General features: G+C 47.0%; 1 protein-coding gene across 1 annotated transcript in view; it reads right to left on the bottom strand.

The window, feature by feature from the left end:
* The window catches only part of rassf3 (Ras association domain family member 3), a 52,066-nt gene that overhangs the window by 37,724 nt on the left and 1,748 nt on the right, over nt 1–12,594 (bottom strand). The window contains exon 2 of the mRNA XM_029666188.2: nt 5,242–5,366. Within this exon, the coding sequence (XP_029522048.2) occupies nt 5,242–5,366 (125 nt within the window). The remainder of the gene's footprint in view (nt 1–5,241; nt 5,367–12,594) is intronic.

Below are 12,594 nucleotides of genomic sequence, written 5' to 3'. Positions count from 1 at the left end.
CGCATCCCCTCAGTCAGAACAACTACCTCTACAGCTAAACTTACTATACATGAACTAACTAAATCACACATTAACTAACCGAGTACAAATTATGTACTCGGGTGTCTTTGTGTGTAATTTCTTGCTTTAGTGTGTTAATTTTTGAGTTAGTGAGCTCTTGTTGTGTATAGACCTTTAGTTAGCGCTGACAGAGATGTAGATTGCATGTGATGCAATCATGTCTCTATGGTGAGAAATTGACAGTGACACTTGCCATTACCAAGAACTGTGTTTCAAGCCCAGTAACAGAGTTAGCCCATGACAGGGCAAGAGCTCTGGGTCAGACTTATGTCAATCTCTGTATTACTCTGTTATAGTCAACTCAGTGACACACTCCAGACCAGAACAATCACTGCTAGATGCAATCACTGATCTATTCAATCAGCTAATCACTTTACGCTCCTGCACGTTATGACTGAGTGCTGCCCCAGATATTGTCTCACTCGGAGGCTGTGTTACAGTGTGGGGGGCAACACAGACTTTCACCTCCCTCCAAAGATTTTCTATGGGGTTGAGATCTGGAGACTGGCTAGGCCACTCCAGGAGCTTGAAATGCTTCTTACGAAGCCACTCCTTCGTTGCCCGGGCGGTGTGTTTGGGATCATTGTCATGCTGAAAGACCCAGCCACGTTTCATCTTCAATGCCCTTGCTGATGGAAGGCGGTTTTCACTCAAAATCTCATGATACATGGCCCCATTCATTCTTTCCTTTACACGGATCAGTCGTCCTGGTCCCTTTGCAGAAAAACAGCCCCAAACCATGATGTTTCACCCCCATGCTTCACAGTAGGTATGGTGTTCTTTGGATGCAACTCAGCATTCTTTGTCCTCCAAACATGACGAGTTGAGTTTTTACCAAAAAGTTATATTTTGGTTTCATCTGACCATATGACATTTTCCCAATCTTCTTCTGGATCATCCAAATGCTCTCTAGCAAACTTCAGACGGGCCTGGACATGTACTGGCCTAATCAGGGGGACACGTCTGGCACTGCAGGATTTGAGTCCCTGACGGCGTAGTGTGTTACTGATGGTAGGCTTTGTTACTTTGATCCCAGCTCTCTGCAGGTCATTCACTAGGTCCCCCCGTGTGGTTCTTCAGTCTTCCCAGCCTGGTGCAGGTCTACAATTTTGTTTCTGGTGTCCTTTGACAGCTCTTTGGCCGTGGCCATAGTGGAGTTTGGAGTGTGACTGTTTGAGGTTGTGGACAGGTGTCTTTTATACTGATAACAAGTTCAAACAGGTGCCATTAATACAGGTAACGATTGGAGGACAGAGGGGCCTCTTAAAGAAGAAGTTACAGGTCTGTGAGAGCCAGAAATCTTGCTTGTTTGTAGGTGACCAAATACTTATTTTCCACCATAATTTGCAAATAAATTCATTAAAAATCCTACAATGTGATTTTCTGGATTTTTTTTTCTTATTTTGTCTGTCATAGTTGAAGTGTACCTATAATGAAAATTACAGGCCTCTCTCATCTTTTTAAGTGGGAGAACTTGCACAATTGGTGGCTGACTAAATACTTTTTTACCCCACTGTACGTCCATACATACATACATACATACATACATACATACATACATACAGACAGACAGACAGACAGACAGACAGACAGACAGACAGACAGACAGACAGACAGACGACCACTAGGTGTTTCATCTATTAATCGTGATAGTTACTGAGTAATATTGTAGAGGCCCTCTCTATTCCTAGTTTATTACAGACTCTTCTAAACTAGGATAAGGAGCTCATTGTCTTCCTGTGTCTGTGTCCTCTGGGTAAAACAGAGGCTGAGAAGATCCATCCATCCATCCATCCAGCCTCTCTCCGATTCCATTTCCTTCACCGAGACATTTCCTGTCTCATGGGTTCATATCATTATCTGTCCATTTCAGGAGAGTTGGAACCACAGACCACAGAGCAGAGACAGAGAGTTGGACAGAGATAGAGCTACGGTCTACTGGGAGGTTCAGAGTACTTTATATAAGGATAATAAAGGATCATATAAATATAGGAATCTGGTTCTGGGCAGTCACATGGGAGAGTTTGATCAAAACCCAACAATGCCTCCCGCTGTCTGACCCGGCCGCACGCACGCACGCACACACGCACATAGAGACACAGACGACACACAGACACACACACCCAACCACAGATTAACACAGAAACAGAAACACGACACTGTGAAACAACAACGACAGACATCTGCATGTCTCAGCAGCACTGTTCAGCACTGGTCCCAGGTTTCTGCTGAGCTAACATCTCACCACTAAACTGTTTCACTGCAGTATTGAAGCCAGATTGTTTTTGACAGAGTTGAAGATCCCTGACATGCTGAATATGTCACGCCCTGGTCTGTTTCACCTGTCCTTGTGATTGTCTCCACCCCCTCCAGGTGTCGCTTATTCTCCCCAGTGTATTTATCCCTGTGTTTCCTGTCTCTCTGTGCCAGTAGCTTATTCAAGTCAACCAGCGTGTATTTACCGTACTCTTTTTGCTATTCTCCTTTTGCTAGTCTTCCTGGTTTTGACCCCTGCCTGACTCTGGACTACTTTCCCGCCTGCCTGATCATCCTTCCTGCCCTGACCTTGATTCTGCCTGCCCTTTGGTACCTTTTGGACTCTGAACTGGTTTTGACCCTTTTTGCCTGTCCACGACCATTCTCTTGCCTTACCCTATTGGATTAATAAATATTGTAAGGCTCCAACCGTCTGCCTCCTGTGTCTGCATCTGGGTCTCGCCTTGTGTCATAATAGAATATGATCCAGAGGTGTGTCTATATGGCGTAATGCCCTTACTCTTTCCATCCATCCATCCATCCCACACGAGAGTTGTGTGTGTGTGCATGCTTGCGTACATTAGGTTGACCAAGGCTCATGGACTTAGGGACAGGCCCCCCCCACACACACACACACCTTTCGATTCTCCTGGGACCACAGAGGACAGAAATGTGTGTGAGGCCACCCAAAACAACCACCGCTATATGTGGCAGCCGGCTCATGTTGCTGTTGGGTGTGCTACAGGACCGGGTAGTTTAGAATGCGCACGCACACACGATGACTCCGGGGCTATTAGCTTAGTGGTTAGAGCATTATATCTGGAGTATTTCTCCTGTCTTATCCGGTGTCCTGTGTGAACTTAAGTATGCTCTCTCTAATTCTCTCTTTCTTTCTTTCTCTCGGAGGACCTGAGCCCTAGGACCATGCCTCAGGACTACCTGGCATGATGACTCCTTGCTGTCCCCAGTCCACCTGGCCGTGCTGCTGCTCCAGTTTCAACTGTTCTGCCTGCGGCTATGGAACCCTGAGCTGTTCACCGGACGTGCTACCTGTCCCAGACCTGCTGTTTTCAACTCTCTAGAGACAGTCTCTAGAGACAGCAGGAGAGGTAGAGATACTCTGAATGATCGGCTATGAAAAGCCAACTGACATTTACTCGTGAGGTGCTGACTTGTGGCACCCTCGACAACTACTGTGATTATTATTATTTGACCATGCTGGTCATTTATGAACATTTGAACATCTTGGCCATGTTCTGTTATAATCTCCACCCGGGCACAGCCAGAGTAAACTGAGTAAATGTCAGTTGGTGCATCAAAGCAGGGACCGAGAGACTGAAAAACAGCTTCTATCTCAAGGCCATCAGACTGTTAAACAGCCACCACTAACATTGAGTGGCTGCTGCCAACATAGACTCAACTCCAGCCACATTAATAATGGAATAATTGATGTAAGAAGTTAACACTAGCCACGTTAAACAATGCCACTTAATATAATGTTTAGAATACCCTACACTACTCATCTCATTTGTACAGTATATACTGTACACTATACCATCTACTGCATCTTGCCATCTTTATGTAATACATGTATCACTAGCCACTTTAAACAATGCCACTTTATGTTTACATACCCTACATTACTCATCTCATATGTATATACTGTACACTATACCATCTACTGCATCTTGCCATCTTTATGTAATACATGTATCACTAGCCACTTTAAACAATGCCACTTTATGTTTACATACCCTACATTACTCATCTCATATGTATATACTGTACTCTATACCATCTACTGCATCTTGCCTATGCCGTTCTGTACCATCACTCATTCATATATTTACATGTACATATTCTTCATCCCTTTACACTTGTGTGTATAAGGTAGTTGTTGTGGAATTGTTAGGTTAGGTTACTCGTTGGTTATTACTGCATTGTCGGAATTAGAAGCACAAGCATTTCGCTACACTCGCATTAACATCTGCTAACCATGTGTATGTGACAAATACAATTTGATTTGATTTGATGAGGACTGGCCACCCCTCATAGCCTGGTTCCTCTCCAGGTTTCTTCCTAGGTTCTGGCCTTTCTAGTGAGTTTTTCCTAGCCACCGTGCTTCTACACCTGCATTGCTTGCTGTTTGGGGGTTTTAGGCTGGGTTTCTGTATAGCACTTTGATATATCAGCTGATGTAAGAAGGGCTATATAAATAAATTTGATTTGATTGGGCCAGTAACCGAAAGGTTGCTGGATCGAATCCCCGAGCTGACAAGGTAAAAACCTGTCGTTCTGCCCTTGAGCAAGGCAGTTAACCAGCTGTTCCCCGGGCCCCGAAGACGTGGGCCCCGAAGACGTGGATGTCTCCTCTCTGATTCAGAGGAGTTGGGTTAAATGCAGAAGACACATTTCAATTGAAGACATTCAGTTGTACAACTGACTAGGTATCCCCCACTTTCCATTTCCCTTTCCTATTATATAGAGAATGACATGGACAGCTGGTCTCAAAGCATTGGCCCCACCTAGCTAATCCCAAACACGCACCCTTCACTATGATACCATCAGAGTACCCAGAGCCAAGCCATTTATCCCCCCAAAAAACCCTAAGAGCAACACATCCCCCAAACAGTCACTCACTCCAGCCAAGAGTTCTATGACAAGAGATACAGTATAGAGACAGAGAGAGCGTCATCTGGTGGTACATTGGTGAACTACGTCTCAGTCACTCACTGTAATCACAGGCAAGGCGAATACTCATTCTATGCACTCTACCGCCCCCTTGTGGTAAAACACACGAAATACAGTCATAATGTGACCATCACAGAATATAATATCAGCACTCATCTCAAGGAACAAAGTGTTGACCCTTTAATTAGACAACACAGACACACAGAGGGAGTGAGAGAGAAGGTGGGTACTCACAATGGCCGGTGTATTGTTGTTAAGGTGGTCCTGGCTGAGGGGGGTGTCAACGGCAACAGGACCACCGGGGTGACAGTCCAATGACACTCGCTCCCGACACTCTGGGTGACACGTATACTTACACCCTGGAGCAGGAGGAGAGGAGCTTGTTAAATAATTGTAAAGAGCACACTCTGACCTGACCTGGCAGACTCATAGAGCCTGCATTGTCTCGCGGTGTGGGTCAACGGAGCGGGCGGCGTTCAACACTGCACCAAATACCCTCGTTTCATACTTCTAGTTATTCTTCCACCTCTTGAAGACTCCTGCCACTACCTTGCCAGAAGGAGTTCAAATATTTCATCTGTGTTTGACTCAATAGCAGCGTGATCATTAACAGAGACCCGTGGATTCACTCAGGTCACAAGTACTATGTGAAATACTCCGCCAACCCCTAACAGGTTTCATCCATAACCAAATAACTAATGTATAACCCAGCCACTAACTTATTTAATCTGTAACGCAACCCCAAATTGCCACGCAAGTATTCCCTGGGACTCCAGGCTCGGGTCTCCAGCAACAGCAATGAATAAACCAGACGAGGTTGTGTTGTGTCTGGAGGGAAAGGACGAGATGGAAATGAGCTTGTCCACAGTATGCAAACACTCCCACTGACCCCGTTCACAGTCACCATTGCAAAAATCTCTCACCTGAGCTCTCGAAAACATTCAGCTCAGCCAAGTGAAACAGAAGTCACGATGCCAAACTATTCCAAGTGCAAGAAAAATGTAAACGTGATATAATACATCGGAGTGACAAAGAACAAGGGGAACTGTTCCGCTGCCCTTCGATCAGGTCTGTCTGACAGGCCTGGGGAAAAGTCTACAAGTGACACACAAACTTCCTCCCGTGCACACTGTGACTCCGCCGCGGCAGAACAAAAAGGTTGATGGAATCTCTAATGTGTCCTCTCTTTCTTTCTCTTTCCCCTCTCGTTCTCTGCGCCGGCTTGGCCAGCATCCAGCAGCCCACTTAGAATTAACCCAGTGTGGAGGAGAGACAGGGAGAGACCGCTAATAACACAGAATACATTACACATCACTGTGACACTCCCTCTGCAGAGTACAGAACATCCAGCGAGTCCTCGTTGTTAGCACCGGTGTACAGGAACAGAGTTGCCTGTGCGCGTGCGTTTGTCTGTGTCTCCTCTCTTACCTGAGGACCTCCTCTTCACCTGCCGGCTGAGCTTCACCGACAGTCTACAGATGGCTGCTCCCATCCCCGACCAGCACACCATTTCCCTCCTGCCTCACACACTCTTCTCGCTGAAGCTCTCCCTCACTGCTCAACCAATACTCCTTGACCACTGCGCACACTGTACCACCACTGGCCAGTAGCAACAGGCCCAGCTTCGACGCACTCACTCTCTTACACACAGGCACAACAAGCATCAGGAACAATAGCCTGTATGGACTGGGAACCCCCCACCTCCCTCGCCAGCCCAGACCTACACAGAGACTCATTTGCCTAGCTGCTACCACTCTCTCTCGCTTTCTCTCTCACACTCACCCACTCACTCTCGGTCTCCCCCTCCCACTCTCTATGTATGGTAGTGCTGAGTGGGTGATTTGCCTGTCAAATGGAGGCTCAGTGGGTCACAGTGATGGACACACAGACAGTAGGAGAGAAGAGAGAGGGAGAGATGGAGGGGGGAGAGAGAGAGAGAGAGTGTGTGTGTCCGAGCGTGCGTGCGTGTGTGCGAGAGAGTGTGTGCATACGTGTGTGTGGGTGTAGGCCAGGGATGCTCCTCTCTGAGCTCACCAGCACACAAAGAGGGTGGTCAGCTCTTGTCTGCTAGGCTTCCTGCCCTAACACTCGCTAACCCTCTGTAGCTCTCGATACAATTAGGCAAAGCCTGGGTATTGTCTCAGCTAGGCCCTGGCGCTGGGACAGAACCAGAGAGGAAACGTTACACTGTCCGTCCACGACGCCATGACATAATAACAAACACCACCACAGGCTATGTCATCAGACATAAGGCCCTATGCCTGTGATGCATGAACTTAGAGGAGATTTGTCTCGCCCCAGTGGGGAGAAATAAAACACACTTCCATGTCTTACACAACTGCAAAAGACTGACATCTGATGATGATTTTTACTGTCTGTCTGATGAGTTAAGCACTTTTTTTTCTCTCTGGGAGTCTCCTGGGCCTGTGGGGAGTGTTGTGTGTGTGTGTGTGTGTGTGTGTGTGTGTGTGTGTGTGTGTGTGTGTAGTATAGCTGTGCTGTCTCATTGATAGTAGCCCTTCCTGTAATCAGCCAGGCAAAACCAATCAATCGGACTTAATCAGTGGAGCTGAGAGGAGAACAGAGCGCAAGTCAGCATCTTCCCACACTCCCACAAAGAACAACAACACACTCCACAAACAGATGCGTGCCAACACCACTCGCCCCTGAGCCTAGCCAGTGTCAGCTGTGTGTAGTATTTAGAGCTGGCTGTCTAACCATGTCTCTGTGTGCTGGGAGGAGAGATGAGGAACCTGTGGCGACCTTCTCACTGACGTGCCAAGAGCCAATTCAGCCAAACTCTGCCTCCCCCTCCCCACAACACACACATCTTGCAGTATCAATCCCAACATGTAAAGACCATAGCCTTGGTTTTAAAAGCAAGTAAGAGAGGGCCAGAAGACATAACAGTACTCAAGCCTACTCTTCTTGGAGTCCCGCTGTGACCAGGTAGACCTGTGTGCGTGTTTGGGGATGGTGTGTGTGTGTGTGTGTGTGTGTGTGTGTGTGTGTGTGTGTGTGTGTGTGTGTGTGTGTGTGTGTGTGTGTGTGTGTGTGTGTGTGTGAGTGAGTGAGATATAGTTTTCTTATCCTGTAATCAAAGCTGGAGTGAAGCCTTGTGTTTCAGTAGGCACAATAGCTGTATCTGAGCTATGGGTCGACGTGATCAACTTACTGAGGCAGTTGGTATGACACTAAGGCTCTGGACTGTAAATAGGAGTAGAATGTTCTGGGGCTGGAGAGCTGTGTGTTTGTGTGTCTAGTCCAGACAGGTGGTGCGTTGTATTTGTTCCTGCGCTTTCTTTAGACTGTAGAAAATAGATATCCTTCTTGGAGCAGCATTGCGCAAACTTAACAGCCCTCTTAGTTCCCCATTCCACATTCGGAGACTTCAATTCGGAATTCCACGTCTCTCATTCCTATCCGGCTCCACTCAGGCCCCCACTAACAAAACACACCGCACTAAAAACACACATACACACTGCCAGGACAGCAGGTGGTCTCAGACCGTGCTGACTGTCAGTGGAGGAGACAGAAGGGTTGTCATTCCACTGTGGTAGTGTTGTTTTCCTAAATCAACGGTAATCCGTTCCCCATAGACACCAGCGACGGGACTAAACCCATTCCCTCAGCACTTAAGAGCCTTTTCACACATGGCTGCTAAACACCTAACTGAAATGCACACACACTTAATTATGGAACGTGCATATCTTCCACTCTCCCTCTCACGGGTATCCCTTCCTCTGTCTTTCGGTCTCTCTGCAGAGTCTGTCTGTCTGTTTACCTGCCTTGTCTTCCACACAAAGTGTTTGTGCTGAGTCTCGGGTGTTTCATGACAGGTCAGGGATGACATTGAGTGATCTGTCTGTGGACACAACACTGCATCTGTGGACCTGAACTGTAGGTCCCTAAACAATGTGTTTATACACTTATTTTATCTCTCAGCTCATGGCCTCTAAGGGACACCAAACCGTCTGTCTGCCTTACCACCATGCTCTGGGGTTGGCTAAACACAGGCCCAGATACACACACTCTCCTATACAAACGTACTCACCCACACACGGACACACACACAGACACACACACTCACCAGAGTTCCTCCAAAGCAGGCTTAGTTCCAGGCGTCCAGAGCGGCGGATCAGTTTGGGAACACGGAAGAAGAAACCTGATAACCTCCTCAGAGTCCTCCCAAATCCTTTAGCCAGTCCCATTGCTCATTCACTCACACAGAGCTCACACACACTCATATGCTCACACACCCAGGTTCCAACGCATACATAGTGGGCTCCATTTTGCAGAGAGCACTGCGCAGATCCAACATAAGGTTGCCCCGGTCCTGCAAATCCCAGACTGTCTTTCACTCTGGCCCCTCTCTACCCTCTTTCTCCTCCTCTCTTTCTCCCCCTCTATCCTGCCCTGTCTGGCTTTTCTGTGTCATGTCTGGCCTGTGCTAGTCCCTCCCCTTACTGTTGCCCCCCCATTCACCCTGTGCGTGCGTGTGTGCGTGTGTGTGTGTGTGTGAGGATTACTATCCTCGTGAGTACTGGAAATCCCCATAAGGATAGTAAAACAAGGAAAAAGGCTATTTTAGGGGTTGGGTTAAGGGTTATGGTTACAATTAGGGGTTAGGTGAAGGAGTTAGGGTTAGGGGTTAAGGTCAGGTTTAGGGTAAATAGGATTATGAATTGAAATACATTTTAGGTCCCACAAGAATAGTAATACATAAAGTGTGTGTGGTCATTGTGATGGGTCATTAACCTGTCACAATGAGAGAGTAGTGTCTTCTGGAGCCACACTGTCACTGCACCTGCACAAACAGCAGCTGGGCGCTAGGGCAAACACACACGCAGGCAGGCAAGTACACACAGAGACACACACAGAGACACACACAGTCTTCAGTGGAGAATGAAAACTGATCTAGTCATGGGGAATTACAACAAGTTATTTCCAATCCAGGAGCACAACAGGTCTCTAACACTTCCCTGTGGTGAATGAATGGTCATGTTAATCCCCCATCTCCTCTGTGTCTAATCTAATTTCACCAACTTCTCACCTCTCCATGTAAATGGCTTTGGACGAGGCCCACAGGCCTAGCTGACCATTTGGGCTTATAAGGCCAATGGTTCTGTGTGAATGACAGGGATAAATACCACCCCAATATATCCACGGGTGATACAATTGCCATCGCACTGCACTATCCATCTGGACATGAGGAACACTTATGTAAGAATGCTGTTCAATAACTACAGCTCAGGCTTCAACACCATCGTACCCTTCAAGCTCGGGGCCCTGAGTCTGAATCCAGCCCTGTGGAACTGGGTCCTGAACTTTGTGACGGGCCGCTCCCAGGTGGTGAAGGTAGCCAACAACACCTCCACTATGCTGATCCTCAACACAGGGGCCCCACAAGGGTGCGTGCTCAGCTCCCTCCTGTACTCCCTGTTCACCCATGAATGCGTGGCCACGCACAGCTCCAACTCAATCATCAAGTTTGCAGACGACACAACAGTGGTACGCCTGATTACCAACAATGACGCGGCAGCCTACAGGGAGGAGGCAAAGGTCCTGGTGGAGTGGTGCCAGGAAAATAACCTCTTTCTCAACGTCAACAAAATGAAGGAGCTGATTGTGGGCTTCAGGAGACAGCAGAGGGAGCAAGCCACCATCCACATCTACGGAGCCACAGTGGAGAAGGTGAAAAGCTTCAAGTTCCTCGGCGTACACATCACTGAAAATCTGAAATGGTCCACCCACACAGATAGCGTGGTGAAGAACCTCACGAGGCTGTAGAAATTAGGCTTGACACCTAGGAATCTCACAGACTTTTACAGGTGCACCATTGAGAGCATCCTGTCGGTCTGTATCAACGCCTGGTAGGGCAACTGCGTCGTCAGCAACGGCAGGGCTCTCCGGAGGGTGGTGCGGTCTGCCCAACGCATCACCGGGGGCACTCTGCCTGTCCTCCAGGACATCTACAGCACCTTGTGTCACAGGAAGGCCAAGAACATCATCAAGGCCACCCGAGCCCCGCAATCAACCAGAAGGCGAAGTCAGTACTGGTGCATCAAAGCTGGGACCGAAAAACAGCTTCCATCTCAAGGCCATCAGACTGTTAAATAGCCATCACTAGTCAGCCTCCACCCAGTACCCTGCCCTGAACTTAGTCACTGTCACTAGCTGGCTACCACATGGTTACCTTAGAGGCTACTGCCCTATGTACATAGACATGGAACTGACATTTCATCCTAGTAAAAATTCCCTGTTTTATTTTAAGAACGTGAGATGTCAGAATAATAGTAGAGAGAATGATTTATTTCAGCTTTTATTTCTTTCATCACATTCCCGTGGGTCAGAAGTTTACATTCACTCAATTTGTATTTGTTAGCATTGCCTTTACATTGTTTAACTTGGGTCAAACGTTTCAGTTACTCTTCCACAAGCTTCCCACAATAAGTTGGATGAATTTTGGCCCATTCCTCCTGACAAAGCTGGTGTAACTGAGTCAGGTTTGCAGCCTCCTTGCCCGCACACACTTTTTCAGTTTGGCCCACACATTTCCTATAGGATTGGAGGTCAGGGCTTTGTGAGTCATTTTGCCACAATTTTGGGAAGTATGCTTGGGGTCATTGTCCATTTGGAAGACCTGTTTGCAACCAAGCTTTAACTTCCTGACTGATGTCTTGAGATGTTGCTTCAACATATCCACATAATTCTCCTACCTCATGATGCCATCTATTTTGTGAAGGGCACCAGTCCCTTCTGCAGCAAAGCACCCCCACAACATGATTACTGCCACCCCCGTGCTTCACGGTTGGGATGGTGTTCTTCGGCTTGCAAGCCTCCCCCTTTTTTTGGGGTCATTATGGGCAAACAGTTTTATTTTTGTTTCATCAGACCAGAGGATATTTCTCCAAAAAGTACGATCTTTGTCCCCATGTGCAGTTGCAAACCGTAGTTTATTGTGGTTTAGGAGCAGTGGCTTCTTCCTTGCTGAGCGGCCTTTCAGGTTATGTCGTTAAAGGACTCGTTTTACTGTGGATATAGATACTTTTGTACCTGTTTCCTCCAGCATCTTCACAAGGTCCTTTGCTGTTGTTCTGGGATTGATTTGCACTTTTCGCACCAAAGTACGTTCATCTCTAGGAGACAGAATGCTTTTCCTTTAATGTGTACTTTTTAATGTGTACCGTAGTCTGGCTTTTTTTATGGCGGTTTTGGAGCAGTGGCTTCTTCCTTACTGAGCGGCCTTTCAGGATATGTTCGATATAGGACTCGTCCACCCAACTTATTGTGGGAAGCTTGTGGAAGGTTACCCAAAACGTTTGACCAAAGTTAAACAATTTAAAGGCAATGCTACCAAATACTAATTGAGTGCATTCAAACTTCTGACCCACTGGGAATGTGATGAAAGAAATAAAAGCTGAAATAACTCATTCTCTCTCCTATTATTCTGATATTTCACATTCATAAAATAAAGTGGTGATCCTAACTGACCTAAAACAGGGAATTTTTACGAGGATTACATGTCAGGAATTGTGAAAAACGGAGTTTAAATGTATTTGGCTAAGGTGTATGTAAACTTCTGAC

This window comes from Oncorhynchus nerka, linkage group LG8 (assembly GCF_034236695.1).
Source record: "Oncorhynchus nerka isolate Pitt River linkage group LG8, Oner_Uvic_2.0, whole genome shotgun sequence".
In the NCBI taxonomy this organism is placed as follows: domain Eukaryota; kingdom Metazoa; phylum Chordata; class Actinopteri; order Salmoniformes; family Salmonidae; genus Oncorhynchus; species Oncorhynchus nerka.
The sequence above is the reverse complement of the archived record's forward strand: the minus strand, read 5'-3'. Positions and strand labels throughout refer to the sequence as shown.